We start from the raw sequence: 18,124 nt of genomic DNA, 5'->3' as shown, positions 1-18,124 counted from the left end.
CTGCAGCATATTAAATATGATAAATAGTGTTTCCGCGTGAGAAATACAATGTGTGGCGGGAGTGCATGCATGACAAAAGACTGAAAGCCCGGCTATTATCAGCGGCCTCAAAACACTACCGGCCCACGGGGAAAAGTCCCGACTCTCTCGATTGCCACTTCGCTACTGTCATCATCACCTCAATCCTGGCGACGAAGCTTGTTGTGTTGTCATAGTGATGATGGAACGACTGCGTCTGTCACGTGACATCTACCGGTAAGCAAAAAAAACTTTAGCGTGTTCAATCTGCACCATAGAACTGTCTTAAACAGACTATCTGACGGGTTTTAGAAGATTAAATACAACCCGAAACTAAAAAACAGACCAGGCCTTTATTTGAGACAGGCGTTTATTTACCCAAACCTGTCGTCACACCAGGCGTCTAAGAGACAGGCGTCTATTTGGGACTCGGCTATTATTTGAAGTTTTACGGTATACCGATTCAAAAACAGTTAAAACTCTCTGTATGTTTTGATCATCGTTTTGAATCTGATCTCTATTAAAAATCGTTTACAAAAATGCTCTGTTTTTTTGCTTAAAAAGTGATATTTTTTAAGAAACCCTGAAGAGTTTTAAGGGGCTGTATATATAATTCTGAAAGGCATTAAACTGGCTGGCCACTTTTTAAAAAAAATACTGGGGGGGAGAGAGTTAAGCTTAAAGACAAATGTAGTTTGTTTTATTTAATAGTTTTAAAAAATACTTTTGCTGTTTTTTACAGAATCATCACAGCACATCAGATACAGATGACGGCACATTGATTGCCCAGCTGTTTTTAGATTTGTGTGCTTAAAAAAACCTAAATGTGCGTCTGGCCTTCGGCACAAATGGCTGATTTCCACTGAATCATTTCACAGTGGCAAAACTAAAAGTGGCTAAAAGAGAAATCTGATCAATCCAGCTTCAATATGTGACTGGCATGTGTCCGGGTTCATGGATTACACCTAATTCTCCTGCTTTTGGCAGACAGACCTGTAATTTTCTGTCTATATTGTTTCGCTAAAAGAAAGAGACCATTCTCTGAATATGCCGAATTCAAATGTCGTCATTATGTGAATATTCATGGTTTGACCACTTGAATGGCATTCTGTTTATTCATCACAGAGTGAATTGAGTGTGAATTAGCATGATTGATTTGTGTTGATAAGTCATGGATTTTGGGACAGATGAGATCAAGATGATGCTTATCGATCTAACAAACATGCTACAACATTTCAGCCAGACCCAAGGATTGTATTTGTTGTTCCTCAGAATTAATGAACAACCCATAGGGTGAAGGTTTTGCTGCTCTGCTTCAGTAGTTTGCCCCTGCTGGTAAATGTCAGAACTACACCATAGGCAAAAGATTTTACTCCACTGACAGACACTCAACAGCAGATTTGTATTCTGTAGACAACATGCACACATTATTGCTGCAGGTGAAGTCAAGACTAACATTTCATTATTTATTATCAAAAGCTGATGTAAAAAAGATGATGACCATGTCATTGTTCATCATCTTTTAGAGCAAAGAAACACACTTAAACAGAATCTACTGAATATAAGTATTAAGTAAGTAACTAAAAGTATATTCAGTAAGTAACATTATATATTGTTGTATTGGTGCATGTAATATATACATGTTATATGCAAATGCATGTTTTCTCAATGAATACATTTTGATGCATTACGGTGAAATGCCGCCACATCCAAATGCCAGAGGGCGCTCTCGTGCAGAAACGCCATTTGTGCCACAGAAGAAAAACCATTACAAACGCTATTACAGGAAATATCTAGAGGCATATTTATATCGCTGTTCTTCAGATTGTTTCAGGTATTTTCATGATAATAAAGAATATTTTGAATGATTGTGTTTGACAAGTGTTGCTTTTTAAAATGCACATTGTAAACAACTCAAACTCATAGTGATTTTAGATTGATAAGGACTTCCTACTGGTCCCAGAGCCATAGTACATGCACAAGCTGTACATGAAACACAGAATCGAAGCCTTGCAATTCAAAATTGATTACAGACAGGTATTTTTAATGGGGAACGCGATGCATCGCCACAGCCCTACTAAACGGTATGGAAAACATATCTAAATTATATTTAAAGGGAACCTACTATGCAAAATCCACTTTTACAAGGTGTTTGGACATAAATGTGTGTTGGCAGTGTGTGAACACACCCACCCTGAAATAAAAAAAAATCCACCTGCTCCTTTTTTAATTCCCATTAAAGCGTTTGATTATCTTATCAATGTGAGGTCACACTGATAAAGCTCCGCCCACAGCCACTGACTGACAGTCCTGCATTACCAGTTTCCACCCTCAGCGAGTTGTACGTTGTCCACCATACCTCAATAGTGAGATATTATTGTCTCAGACTGTATTTACAACAATCAGATCTATTTTTAGCTTTCAAAGACATGGAAACAGCGCGTTTATGCTCTCACTCAAACAGGGCATTTGGACAGATTATAATCTGTGGGTTATATCACAGACATATTCTGGGCACACCTGAGACTTATATTACATCTTGTAAAAATGGGCATAATATTGGCCCTTTAAGTAAATCAGGATTGATATTGATTTATATTTCAATTAAATTATCAGGTTTTTTTTATTCCAGTCCCAACGAAAACTGAATCAGAGAAGGAAACAGCTCAGTCGTGCTGAACACAAGCAGTCACAGCTGCAGGCTTCAGTGACTCCAGATACCCTATCATCCCAGTCTCTATCCCAGCTGTCACAAGAGGGGAGAACGACAACGAGGTAAACCAAACACACGTGTCACTTCCTCCTGAACCAGGAATCACTGCCACACCATTCAGAATTAAACTTGTACTTACTTTAACAACCTTTGGACTTTGGATGTTTGTTAGTATGTATATTTGTTTTATAAAATATTTAAAGGCGGGGTGCATGATCTATGAAAGTCAATGTTGATATTTGAAATCACCTAAACAAACACTCCCCTACCCCAATAGAATCTGGTCCTTCATTTGATAGACCCGCCCCACACATATGCAACCCAGGCAATGATGGTTAGTAGACACGCCCCTTACTGCTGATTAGCTACAAGTGTGTTTTGGTACTCGGCCCGACTCCCTCTTCATGCACGCCGCCTTTAACTCTCGGGTAATTTTTGAAATAACTTTCATTTTATGGACTTTGGTGGAAGAAATGTTTTTTCAATAAAGTACTATTTTATTCACTTTAACTCTTTCCCGGCCAGTATTTTCTTTTAGAGTTGACAGCCAGTGCAGCATTTTTATGATTTTCACAAAAGTTTAATGCCTACCAGAAAATGTTCTTCTTTAAAAATATAAACATACAACATATCAAATGAAAGAAATAATATGGGTAGTTTTCTTCAAAAATACAAACTTTTGAGCAAAAAGCTGAAATAATTGCATTTTAATGACTTATGTTAGAGATTAAATTCAGATCAACAATCAAAACACACAGAGTTTTTACTGTTTTTGGATCAGTGGATGCTTCAGTGTGTTTAAGTTGGGTAAATATGGAGTCAGATTGATCTCAAATATAATTCACACAAAAACACAATGGACCCATGCGTAGCCAAATTCACACGTGTGAATCGACTCTGATTGACGCGTGTGTGTTTTGAGACGATGCTGGCAGAACGCTCTTCAACGTGGGTCACTCGTACTCTTTAGCCAATCAGATGCGAGCTCACCATGCAACCAATCATAACCCGCCAAAAGCGCAGCACTCAAGGAGCTCAGCTTTGCTCACCTTTTGCGCAATCTGGCTTTCATACAAAATGCTTTCATACAATTCATTTGACAGCGATTTAGAAGTTATTAGTATATTTAAAGCATTATATATTTATGATTGGTTACATGGTGAGCTTGCATCTGATTGGCTAAAGACATACATAAAGACACACATGTCGATTCATACATGAAAAAGACGATTCATACATTCACAGTCACAATAAACTATTGAATTTTAAACATTACATTTTTTTGTACAAAGTTGTACATTTGTGAATTGTGTTTTTCGTTTGTGAAACGTATTTTATGAATATGTATTTTTATTTTGTGCATGTGAATCGGTTTTTGTGAATATATATAAATATATTTTCATGAGTGTGAATTTGGCTACGCGTATTTGATATATATTTGAGATCCATCTGGCTCCATAGGTAAGAGCACCACCTAGTGAATAATAGCAAAAATATGGATTGCCGTAAAAACTCGTCATTGTCAGGGACGCGTTTTCTCTTTATTGACAAAATAACTCGTCAATGGCGGGGAAAGAGTTAATACTGAAACTATCCAAAACACTGACAACATTTTTATTTTTTTTGAAAAAAGTTTGACTAAGTTGAGTGCTATATAAGTTTGAGATGAATTTAAATTATGTGTCATTCCGATTCACATTCAATTCAGGACCCTGTTGGCACAGCTAATTCAATTCAAACTCCTACTCAGAATTAACTTCTGAATTTTGCTAAACCCTGTGTGTTAAACTACAGAACCATCTGGACCGATGGATTAAAGATGCTCTATGGTTCTGGAAGGCTGCGTCCGCACAACAGATGAAATGTTAAGCGTGAATCTCTGTAGAGCCTCTGAAGAGCACCGTGCAAAGAAGAGAAACGGCAGAATCTCTCATTGAAACACCATCTGCCTCACATACTTCATCTGAAGAAGATCGTCAGATATGACTGCATATCCTGTATGTGTCCTATATACTGTCTCACATCAGTAAAAGAGCTGAATGTGAATACAACCAAGCAGTTATGGTCTACTGTTTTCAGCTGAGATGCTATTCCCTAAAGAAGCTATTGACATATTAAACAATATTCTTCAAAGGACTTTTCCACATAATGACCCAATGTGACAATGGTGGTGGTCCAGCTCCAAAAATGTTTATAAAATGGTCTACACTTCTAAATCTTCCAAAGCTATAGCTTTACGTGAACAGCAGATCATCTTCCAGACTTCCATCTGCATTATTTTTAATGATATATTTCGAGCATATGTTCTGAGGTCCGCTGACTCTCTGGCTTTATTTCAGATAGAAGAACACTTGGCACGCTGTAAGTGAGGAGAGACGCTTTGCAGACAAGCCCTGCTGTGAGATAATACAATTATAGATTTATGTCCGTTATTTTTGGAAGCTTACGGGCATTAAGAGGCCAATCGAACAGAATCAGACGAATGATGCGGCTCAGGAGAAAGACCTCGCAGCAAGAGCACACAACACGGGACGGCAAACTGGTTTATCTGACTGCTGTTTATTTCATGGGCTTGTTAGTGAACACATGTCCAGTTGTCTGATAAAGACACTTTGGTTGTCTTCACATATTAAATAGCAAACTGCCTTAAACACCACACTTTCTCTGTAAGTCTAAGTATCTAGAGAAAAAGAGAGAGATGTGGTTTAAATGAGCTATCCAGTGAATGCGTCAGTTGCCTGGACACAAATGAAGTTCAGTCTTAGAAATGAAAGTAAAGAGTTATTATAAAGGTCTAGCAAACCAGACAGAAACTAAAAACTGAAGGGATAGTTCACCAAAAAATAAAGAAAGAAAAAGATAAAAATGATGTTCCTTTATGGTGCTTTTTAAACACCTGACAGCCAAGGTCGCTTTAAATGGGGATGGGGAAACGCACATAATAAGAGAATAATGGGAGCGTTTAATTGTTTAGTGAACTATCTGCAAAACGTGGTCTGAAAGTCAACTGATCTCTGAATACGAGCAAAGAAAGACATTAAAGTAAACAGATGTCACATTTGTTTTATTCCAACTAAAGATTATTGCCTTTGTCTGGTAGAAGCCTCTTAAAAGCAACATTACAGATTTAATGTTTATGATTAAAGATAAATCTCCAGTAAACAACAGAAGATATTGACTTGCCAAACATTAGCACACAGCTCATTGTGTAAATGGATCAACAACCACACAACAGAAAGAAGATCTGCGTTTGTTGAAATAAAAAAAACTAAAGGAAACAGAAGAACAATACGCTTTAAAGTTTCAGGTTCAACATATAACGCATACTATACAACATCTCATTATTGTTAAAATTATATGGATTATATTAAATACATTTTATATGTAAATCGGGGCTGCAACTAACGATTATTTTCATAATCGATTAATCGGTCGATTATTTTCGATTAATCGGATAAAAACATAAATATTTACTCAATTAAATTTTTCAATTATTGTAGGTGCTAAATTAGGGTATTCAAGTGTATAAGTGTACTTTTAAAAGTGCAAAAGCCACACACTACTACAGGGTTTTACTAAATAATCTTTATGATTTTGATATTTTAAAGCTGCAGTGTGTAAATTTTTGCGGCATCTAGTGGTGAGGTAACACATTGCAACCAACGGCTCAGTCGGCTGCTCGTCCCTCTCCTTTGAAGCTACGTTAGCCGCCACCCGACAAACATGTCATCGCGGGGACAACTTAGTAAAAAAAATTGTCCGTTAAGGGCTTCTGTAGAAACATGGTGGCACAAAATGGTGATTTCCATGTAAGGGGACTAGGGATGTCAAATTATGCAATTTCCCATATTCGATGATCATTTAAATTAACGATCAATCAATCGAATAATCGTTAACAGTAATAGTGCAATAAGCCAAAAACAGCAGTGGCATATAGCCAATGACATAAAAGTGTGCGTAAAAACGCCAGCTTCCTCACGCGAATTAAAAGATTTTATTTTGTCTAAATGACATGCTAGTGGGATTGTAAAATGAGTGAATGTAGTTGGTGTTTTGATAAAAATCATCAATTGAATCTCGTAATGAAATATAATGACTTATAGACACAGTAAACTCCACCTCATAACGGGCACTCGGCACAGTCGGATGAAAGTCCGTGCGCCCATGAAAAAATAAAAGTTTCATTATCATCAAGTGTTATTTTTCTAGTTGTTCACCTTGCTTTCCGAGTCGTTGATACACTGTTTGTAATTGCCGTTGTCACCTCAGCTCAGACCTGCGGCGTACTTTCAGCAAAGATGCTTATATTATGAAAAAAACCCGCAACAGTGTTTAGCGTGAAGCAATAATGATGATCAGTGATATATGTTGCGGCCGTTCAGAGTGTAACGACAGTCAGTTACAGTTTACATTTAACAGTTTCTTGCCAGAATTTAAGATTACATTTTAATCTGTTCATTAAAAACGGCTTCTAGTCTCCTTTCCTGTGTATAGCAGCGTTGCTATGCTAATCTTGCAGGCTTCCCTGAAGAGGGTCTTTGCTTTCAGTATCCTAACTGTGTTTAGATTTTCGGCATCGGACCCTCTCAGATCCGCTGCGGATGCCATTTCGTTGCGTTAGCAGCCAGCGTCGTCTCGAATGAAGTTTAAAAGCCCAGGTGTGTGTTTGGGATCGAGCATCGTTGTGATCATGGCTAGTTTAACTTCTTCGTGATTGTTTAATTTTTTTACCGGCTGTGTATGCGCTTTGCGCAGGCGCCGCACACACGTGCTTGCTCTTTCGACAATCGTTAAGTTTTATCGATTTAATTCTTATCGACAATTAATCGAAGATCGATTAATTGTTAACATCCCTAAAAGGGACCCTTGGTGTATGTAGATAAAAATGTCTCATTCTAAGGTAATAAAAACATAACGATTCATTATGAAAGGTCTTTATACACCCCTGATCATATAGTTGTGTAAAATATTATGCATTTATGTCAAGAGATCCTTCTAAAAATTACACCTTATTTAAGCCTTAAATAAAAAAGGTTTTAAATAGTGAAACATCTTTAAATGTCAAAACATAAACAAACTAAACAAATCGAGTCTTCAGGGACGTGCTGGTGAGGAAATTTTACTACAGATGAATAAACTCATTTTAATCTTCAACTTCAAACCTTTATGAGAATTAACATTATTCATTATTAACTAAATAAATAAGCCATATAATATACATTGTCTTGTTGGGGTTGCCAGATCCACGTAACAAAACCAGTCCAATGACCATTCAAAATTAATCTAAAAGCATCCCAATGATATTCACATCCCAAATATCAACAACTGATGAAGCAGATCCTTTAAGCTCTAACCTGCAGAAACAGTTTAACAGTAGCAATAAGAACCCAGCCGAAAGGCTGAGGACCTGGCAGCACTGCTTTGCTTTAAACCGAGCTGGTCGCGCAGCTGAGAAGCAGCAGTGCCTGATACACGTGCAGTTCATGTTGTATGAAAAAAACGTGCCCTAACTTTGATTATAAGTGCTAAGCTTGTGCTGTATGAAGCGGAGGCGTGATTACATTTCCTTTAGTTGGAATTTAATGTGATAACAGACAAAAGACAAAATCACATAAACACAATAATTAGATGACACATTCTCTTGTGTTGACCTCACTACACAAAACAGCAGCAACGACAACAACAACAACTTAACTAACCAATTATCTACTGTATAAAACATAAAATTGTTACCAAAAAAGTGTTTGTTTTTGTTTAGTATACAAAAAGAGTGGATGAAATTGTTAAGGAACTGGAAGCAAGTGGAACCAGACTGTAAACCAGAATTTCTTTCAAATTCCATCCAAACTCATGATGTATTTGATTGAAAGCGGTGAGGTTATAGATCTATGAAACACTCAGTAAAGATTGATGCTTTATTCACCGAGGCCAAACAGTGTGTGAAATGAGTCGAAGCAAGTAGGTGTACAGAATGAAATCATGAACACACACACACACACACACACAAAACCTCTGTGTGTTTATGTGAAGGCAACATGATCTAACCTTGAAAACTGAATCTGTTTTATGATACAGAGCGGTTTATTGTTTACGTCAACTCCATTTAATAACCGACGTCTTTTTTATGAGATTCATTGCTGCATTTCACCTTGCACACCAAACACCTCAATATACACAATTATCTCTCTCACATTCATCTCAAGAGCTTCAGTAAAACCCAAAACATCTGCAATCTCTATCAGCAGATCGCCTTATCTGAGATCTAGTGCCAGATTTACTAACAGCTTGCGCCAGCGCAAACCACCATTTTGCTGTTAAATAACGACTGTCGGGTTTACTAAAGACGCGCAGTGGATCATTAGCGCTGTAAAGGTGTGGTCTAGTTGTTTTTGCAACTGATCTTATTGCATATGCATTTCTAGATGTTTCCTTTTCAGATGCAAAATTTATGGGAGGAGATTTTTTAAATGATTCACACAACGCGATTTACTAATGTTGCGTGTGTGTTCTTACTGGTATTTATGCCATTATTTAATGCCGAAATTACTTTGCGCTTGAAATAGCTGCAATTCTTGCTAAGGTGAGGCATCACAGAGATCAAAGAGCGCATAAAGAGGATTTTTTAACACGTAAAACGATCGTTTGCCAAGCCATTTTATTTATTATAGGAAATAACACCTCACAATACCAGGTGTTTCAAAACCTATTGTAAACCTTAATTTTTTTGTCCTCTGGTTGGTGTACTTTGGCTTTCTTAGCTGGGATTTCAAACCCCAAATTTTAATCTACGATGTCTGTGGTGCTGAACTCAAGCACATCAGGTGTTAGTAGATCGCCCGCACCTCATCAGCTCTATTTATTTGCGACCCTGAACTAATTTGCGCTGCTCTTAGTACACTGCGTTGGTCATTATGGAAATCACCTGTTGGGCCTGTTATTTAATTTGTGTCTTTTTAGTAAATAACCCACAGATATTACCACTCCCATCCCTTGCGCTTATTTGCCTCGTTTCGTTAATTTGGCCCCTAGTGTCTTAATATGAATCACATCAAAAACATTGTCCAAACAAGACCCAAAACTTAAATATAAACAAAATGTGACCCTTCCTGGCAAACTGAGTAGCAATGAGCACATTTTCAAAAATTAATTATAAAAAACCTTGATTTGATTTGCTAAAAGTAGCAAAGTTTAAAAAAAGATCAAGTCAGTCTTATTAACTCTTTAAAAAAAAAACAATCAGGTCCTGCACTTTATGTTCTCATTTGTCCATTTGTTTTTAAAACAAAAACCAAAACGTCAGATGCACAAGTTCTGTGTTTCCAATGGACATGCATCCTTTGTATCAGGAAATATTTAAGACGTTACACCTCTCAGAAATAATACAAATAAAGACCATTTTTATGGTTAATTACTATTTGGAGCATTGGGATCGCTAGACAAGGACGTTAACATAATATATGTGTGTGTACTGTGCGCAGTGTTGGGTGTAACTAGTTACTAAGTAATTAGTTACTGTAATTAAATTACTTTTCCCTTGAAAAAGTAAAGTAAGGGATTACTCTTATTTTTCTTGTAATCTAATTACAGTTACTTTTGATGTAACTAAATACTGTGTATGGACTCTAAAACTATTATGTTAACAGTAATACAAAGGTGGATTTAACATGGTTTAAGTTTAAAATTATCACTATTAACTGGTTGATTATTAGCATTAATATTAATGAGATGCTGGCTGTTTATTAATGCTTAGCACATATCTGATTCTGCAAAACCTTATTCTACGTCCTTAACCCTCCCCATTTCTACCAATACTTAAAATTAACAACTTCTTTAGTATTAATAAGCAGTATTTGGAGTATATTGAGGCAAAAGTAGTTAATAGTTAGATAATAGAGATGATTGGACCCTAAAGTGGGACCAGAATAATTGATGTACTTTTATATATTATTTTTTCGAGCCATTTCAAGCCTATCCTTGTATCATGTACTAAATAGGATTTAGAAAGTAATTAGTAATAAGTAATTAAATACTTTTGCGAGAGAGTAATTTGTAAAGTAATCTAATTACATGATTAAAGATGTAATTAGTAACTAGTAATTAATTACTTTTTTTGAGTAACTTACCCAACACTGTTGCGTAATAATTATGTATATATAAATACACACACATACATGTATAATTTTAAGAAAAAAAAATGTATATTATAAATATTTATATTTATATATTAAATAAATGATATATAAATATAAACATATATATACACATGCATGTGTGTGTGTGTATTTATACATTATTATTATTATTATACACAGTACACCCACATATATTATGTAAACAAAAACTTTTATTCTGCAAATGATTAGTTGCGACTAATCGTGAGGCAGCACTAGTTTTAAGACACTTAAAATACATAAATGTATCACAAGTTCTGTGCAATTATGCCTCCGAAAAATAAACCTTCTAACCAACATCACAACATTGTATCATTTTATATGTTTTGTTTAATTCAAATTCTAGGTTCTTCTTTGGAGGGGGATGTCGCATGCCGAAAAACTTAAGAACCACGGCTGTAGCCTCAAAACTCATTTAGTCACAAATGCTCTTTGTAATGTTTCATCAAAATTTAACATTCCTTTTTTACATTTTGGGGTAAAATGGCCACAACATGTTTTGAAGTGATTTACCCGACTGAGAGTTTAAACAGAAGAAAAGAGCCCGTAAATCAGTCAGAATCAGACCTGAGGAATGTGGACACTGACACCGAAGACAGAAGCCTGACTGTAGAGCAACACACGTGTATATGAAGCGTGTTCGCAACAGCTGCCCAATGTCTCTCACTCCTCGAGAAACACAGGAATGAGCTCTCATACAATCTATCACACACACACACAGACACGCTCTTATAGCAGAAGCACGGCCTTCCCAAGAGTCTTTGTTTCTCTTTATCCAGCAGTCGTCTGTCTGTCATCACCGCCGGACTCACAGATGACCCGGCAGACCCTGATGGCCGTATTCACAAACTATCTGATGATCTGCTTGTAAATACCATCATCTGAACCTCAGACCCCATCATGATGGACATATTCCCCATTTCAGACGTGCAGTTCGCAATTTCAGCGCAGAACATCCTGTGCTATTTCAAAGGGCTCAACAACAGATTTTCCGAGATTGAAGAGCTTTATGTACTTCAGAACTGAACATGAAAAGGCTTGTACTTTAGTGCTCAGGTTTCTGACATATGAAACCAGAAAAGATGAACCTAAGACCGTTATCTTACCCGCAACTGAGTTGGGTCGAGGCATCATCAGACTGGATGAGGTCTGCGTGTGGTACTGCACCGGTCCCTCTGAACTGGACCCTGCAGCTCCTAAACCGACTTTGGCTCTGCCCTCCGCCCCGGACGTTGACCCTTCCTCCTCGGCCACCGGAGAGCATGCGTCTGCCCGTGCAGCCGTCTGCACCAGGGCATGCTGACCGCAGCTTCTTATACTGCCATCTTTACTCCACTCCAGGCTGGAGCCGCTGCGGTCGTCATTCTCAGATGAACTCGTGATGGTGGCTGGACGGAGAGAAATCAAGAGGTTTAAAGTTCACCTGCACTGAATCTGAATGTCTCTAACTACAGTTTGATTCAATCAAGTGGACTGAGTTTTAGGTTGTAACAGAACTAGAGATGTTCATTTCTAGTAAAATATATCAACATACAAATATTATATCAAATGAAAGAACAGACCCTCTTGATTTTAAACAAACAATAACAAACAAACAAAACGCGAATAAACTTATTCATCCTATCTTCAATAATATTTTTTTAGCAAAAAGCTGAAATATGAATTTTCTGAAGGAATTTTGTTAGAGATCAGATTTAGAACGATTATCAAAACATACACGGAGTGTAAAATTAATAAATCATTTTTTGCTTTAGTTTCTTTTATAAATTGGACAGTCCTTCCAGAAAAACGTGATTATGCGATTGCATAATTCAACGCATAATCAGCCAAAGTCCGCATATTTACTTTTGCTGCATAAATTGCAGATTTCCGTGTGCAAAATATGCGGGGCTTGCATGATTTCATAGTCCCTGCGATTTCGTAGCAAAATCATATATATTTTAGCAGAAAGTTGAAAAATGTTGCATTGACTTCACACAAGCACAGCCATGTCCCCTGTCGCCATGGGAACATTATGAAGTGACGTGATTATGTGACGTGGACATCATTGAAAAGCTGCAAAAAGTTTTTGCCAGGTCCCCGCAATTTTAAAATTGCATAAATATCCCGCATATTCCATTGCATTTTTACGAAAACGTGCCCCAAAATCAAGGATTTTGCCCACAAAAAAAACTTTTTTGTTTTTTCTGTTTATCTGGAAGGACTGATTGGATAATCGTGGTATTACAGATAACCATAAAACTCATTAGGAACACATTTTTTCATGCAAATGTTTGCTCTTAATTGACAAGATAACTTGCCAATGGGGTGAAAGAGTTAATTTGGACATGCAAACAGATTCAACAGTTCAACAACAGAACCAGACTTCATACATTATTAAATTTTCACGCAACATTACATTGTCAAAGAGCACCTTACGTTAGCGGTTTACCGGTCAATAAGATCATCCCTAAACAGAACCAGTAAACACCAAACACTTTTTAACATTTAACAATTTTGTTGTATTTAAATGTAACAGAAGTGTAAAAATGTATCCAAAACATGATTCTAGATCAAACATCAATAAAAGAAAATCACATTTTGGTCACGAATTAAACAAATTTCTGTACTGATGGTGATACAACATGAAGATTAGAATATAAAATAGATGTTCAAGAAAACAAAAAAAAAAGAAAAAAAGGTGAAAGACAGAGCACATTTCAATCCCATATGAGCGTCATAACTTACACCAGTATCTATATTAATACTAAACTGATGACTCATTCACTGACCTTATCAACATCTGAACAATGGCCCTCATTTATCATTCTTGCGTAGAAACGGGCGTATATGTTGGCGTAAGATTGTGCTTACACTCCTCTCACCGCCTGATTTATGAAACTGTGCGTACCGTTGATATTCAGGTGTACGCAATATCTGCCCTTCATAAATGCCGCGGCTGAAAACGATCGTCATTAGAATAACACGTCCATATAAATTCAAGTCTCCACCTCCCCCACGCCCTCATTTTACGACATTGACACATGGAAGACGGCAAAGAAGACAAAACCGGGGAAGTGGAAAGAAACATTTTTTTTTTATTTGGGAGTTTAAAGTGCGGGATTAAAGACATTAATAAATGCATGACATTTTGTAATATTTGTATTATTATTTTTATTATTAATGACGCTTAATTGATATTTAGAAGAATAATTATTTATTATTATTATTATTTACTGTTGCCTACATCTAAATTCTATGTCTGCTTAATGGTTCAGTTATTTTTTTTTAAATAATATTTTAAAATGATGTAGTAACTTTTGTAGTGTGTTGTTCTGTATTTACATAAAGTTGTTTGTTAGCTGTATCTTAGATCCAGTTTGATACGGAGCTCCGGATATAATTCAAATTAACAATTTGTTTCCACGACATCCACATGTTTTACCAAGCTAATTCATAATTTGAAGTAATAATAATTGTAATAGTAATTACGAAATATTATAATAATTAATTCCAAGGAGCAAACTGTTGAATATTGGGAACAAATTCTAAATTTATGGCCATACTTTAGACTAAATAAGAAAAAATAGTGTCCATAATGTAGCATAAAAAATAATTCGTGGCCATAATTTTGTCCGCATGTCATCATGATCGGATTTACGGCTCCATTCAACACAAGCATTTTACCTTACCTCATATGTATTTATTTATCATCGAATGGTATGTAACTAGCTTACCTTTTATTGCATTACCATGTTTTCGTAGCACATCCTTGTGCTTTCTTGCAATGTGCCGCTTCAGATTCCAGGATTACTAAACTTTTACAGTCTCTCCGCAGTCCCTTTCAATTTTTCTTCCTGCTCAATCTTAACTTTGATTTTTACTTTACATTTATGTATTAGGCTTGAATTCCATAACTTATTGCTAGACGTTTTTACAGATTCTCGAACTAGCAAATTATCAAAGGGCGTTCTGGGTTCAACGAGCGGTGCTGAGGGAGCGGAATTTTCGGAAAGGCGCTTTTATGGTAATATTATCGCTCCGCTCCCACTAAGCTCCGTTCATGTGCTCGCTGTTAAACGTCAGGCAAAGCGCACAGGCTCTCGACTGAAGGAATACATATGCATACAAATCAAATGCTTTGGTAAAGTATCACAAATTAAACATTGAACATTGTTGCATAAAAATAAACACTGAAGTTTATAATTACTATGTTTTTTTACAGTGGGTCATAATATATCATATATTTTAGTTTGTCAGTGCGTTTTGTGGTGTTAGGAAGTGTTTGCGCATTTCTGCACTAACTCAAAATGTGCGTACACCACCTCCTGAGCTGGCGTAGGATTTGAGCGTGCCGTACGCCAACGTCCATATTGATAAATCTCAAATTCACCGTGGTTTTGGGTGTACGCAAGGTGTACGCTGGAAATTTGGTGTACGCACTTTTGATAAATGAGGGCCAATGTTTCCTAACACATTAAAAATGCTGTTAATGAGTGTTAACCTGCTCTCACACCAACACAACCTTATCACCGACTAACAATAATAAACATGATGGAGGGATGAATGTCTGTGTGGATCATCGTTTGCTATCAATATTAATGCAACATCATAACCTCAGATCTCGTGATGGGTGTATTTTAAAAAATATTTCACTTCAACATCTCTTGAATTAAGCAAGAGGGTTTTATCAAACTGAATTCTATCATAAATGTCTTTGTGTTTATGTATGTTTGAACATGTAAAAAACATGAAGACAAAACACAAACACAGAGTACAAAAGTAGAGCAATGAAAGAGTGTTGCGGGAATGTGAAGCTGAAGTCATACATGTTTGTATGTGGAGTGGGTTAAAGCTTTATTACAATATAACACATGTGACAACAGCTGCAAACACACACACACACACACACACACACACACACACACACACACACACACACACACACACACACACACACAGCAGGTTCAAATGTTTAAGAGCACTAGTGAAAACGATTAATTTTTATTCATGAATACTGGAGGATTTTAAATAATTTTGTACATTACCTCTCACAAAGATGTCCAAAATATTCAATACAAGAGCCAAGAAGAGCTACAAAAATGTACATTGACTACATCAGTTTTGACAAGTTTTACAGTTTTAACTTTTTAAAAGTGAACACAGGGTTCCCACACCTTAGTTAACTTTAAATTCAAGGACCTTTCAAGGACTTTCCAGGTCCAATACCCTCAAATTCAAGGACTTAATGTGGGGACACATTTCAAGTGAGAGCAAGGTTACATCGAGTTACCTTTTAAGATACATTGGTACAGTTCCCTTTCGAGGGAACTCGCGCTGCGTCACTGCGGTGACACTTTGGGGATGCCTCCAGGGGTAAGTGCGTCTGAATGTGTATATCAAATTCAACCAATAATGAGGCTTAACAACAAAGACAGGGTGACGCGGGAGCCAGGAAGTATATCGCTATCTGAAATATTGTCAAAGACGGCGTTACAGGGAAGCAGGAAGTATGGCAACTAGGGATGCTAAACAATTAATCGCGATTAATCGTTAGCAGAATAAAAGTTTTTGTTTACATCACATATGTGTGTAAGCTGTGTATAATAAATATGTATATATATAAATATGAACACATTCATGTATAATTTTAAGAAAAAAAAATGTATATATTAAGTATTTATATTTATATATAATATAAATTATACATAAATATACAAATGTATATACACATGTAAACATTTCTAAAACATATACATGCATGTGTGTACATTTATTTATACAAAGTTATTATACACAGTTCACACACATATATGATGTAAACAAAAACTTTTATTCTGCTAACGATTAATCGTGATTAATCGTTAAGCATCCCTAATGGCAACAGGGCTCCAGACTAACATTTTACACTAGGAGCAAAATTTAGGGGCACACCGTAAATCAACAAGCTAACCAAATATTCACATTTCTACTGTATTACAAATAAATACTTTGATAATAGCTGCAGAAAGTACAATGTGCTGTTTCAAATTCAGTGTCACATCAACAAAAAGTCACATTTACTGGTCAAACATATGCGACTCGAAGTAAAATTCAGGAGCACACTCTCAAATTTTCGTGGCAAAATGCCACCACTTGGTGGCAGTCTGGAGCCCTGGGCAAGGGAGACGCAGCGTCTCGTTCCCTTCTCAGGGAACAACAGTTACATACGTACCCCGAGACATTTTCATGTGTCAAAAACAACTATGCAAAAAAGCATTTTGGTATGAATCAACATTCACATACAGAAGATATAAGCATTTAAAGTGAACAGTTTAGCACGTGTGCTTAAAAAGTCTAGAATATTTATGATATTATCCTACACTACACAGGGAATAATATGGATTTTTTTCCAGATAACTTCTTGCATAAAATAGATTCAAGCACTTTCAATGAGCTGTATTGAAAGGGCCTTGATTTTTTCCTCCAGATTCACAAACTTTATTTCAAGGACCCGTGGGAACCCTGTTTACAACATTAAGATCCCCTAATATTGGTTTTTAAAAAATGTGGAAATGCTGTGACTCTTAAATATTTCTTCTACATAGGGTAAGTGTGATGTGTGTGTTGACATGACCACTACCCAGGTCTGGTTCCTCACTGCATGTCCATTTCTTTTAATGCACCACACATTAGAGGTTTGCATTTATCATCACACATCCAAAAAAAACAGGGTAGGCCTGACGTCAAGCGGTGGCCTGGGGTGGGAACTTTCCTGTGGGGTCATAAGGAGCTGCTCCTTGGGCCCGGTGCCACATCTGTCCCCAATACCTCAATACACACAAGGGCTAGGTTGTGTCTCTGTCATCTGCCTCATCTTTCAACCCCCCGTCTATTCTTCTACCCCACCCCTTTTTTTTCTCTTCCTCTATTCTAACCAAATGAATTTACCTAAATGTATCTATTGATTGGATTACCTACTTTTAAACATGTATGCATTCCTTTAAATAACCCCTCAATCTGTACACACACATACACTTAAAACACGGTATGTATGGGCAATGACTATATTTATTGTTTGTTTGTCTTATCTGTTTCTCGGTTTTCTTCTTCCGCATTTTACACCAGAATTGTTTCTTTGTACCAGACATTAGGACACAACTGTGCATGTACACACATATGTTGCATATAATCCCTTATAACCAGCTGTTCAAAGCATTAGAATGTGCTCTCTCTCTCTCTCTCTCTGTTATTCCCTCACAAA

At 36.6% G+C, this 18,124-nt stretch overlaps 1 protein-coding gene across 3 annotated transcripts in view; it reads right to left on the bottom strand.

Annotated features, from left to right (window-relative positions):
- Positions 1-18,124, bottom strand: part of tanc1b (tetratricopeptide repeat, ankyrin repeat and coiled-coil containing 1b) — a 168,729-nt gene that overhangs the window by 67,468 nt on the left and 83,137 nt on the right. For all 3 annotated transcript variants that reach the window (XM_065252378.2, XM_065252379.2, XM_065252380.2), the window contains one exon: positions 12,009-12,290. In XM_065252378.2, coding sequence (XP_065108450.1) covers positions 12,009-12,290 — 282 coding nt within the window. The remainder of the gene's footprint in view (positions 1-12,008; positions 12,291-18,124) is intronic.

This window comes from Paramisgurnus dabryanus, chromosome 15, assembly GCF_030506205.2.
Source record: "Paramisgurnus dabryanus chromosome 15, PD_genome_1.1, whole genome shotgun sequence".
In the NCBI taxonomy this organism is placed as follows: Eukaryota; Metazoa; Chordata; class Actinopteri; order Cypriniformes; family Cobitidae; genus Paramisgurnus; species Paramisgurnus dabryanus.
The sequence above is the reverse complement of the archived record's forward strand: the minus strand, read 5'-3'. Positions and strand labels throughout refer to the sequence as shown.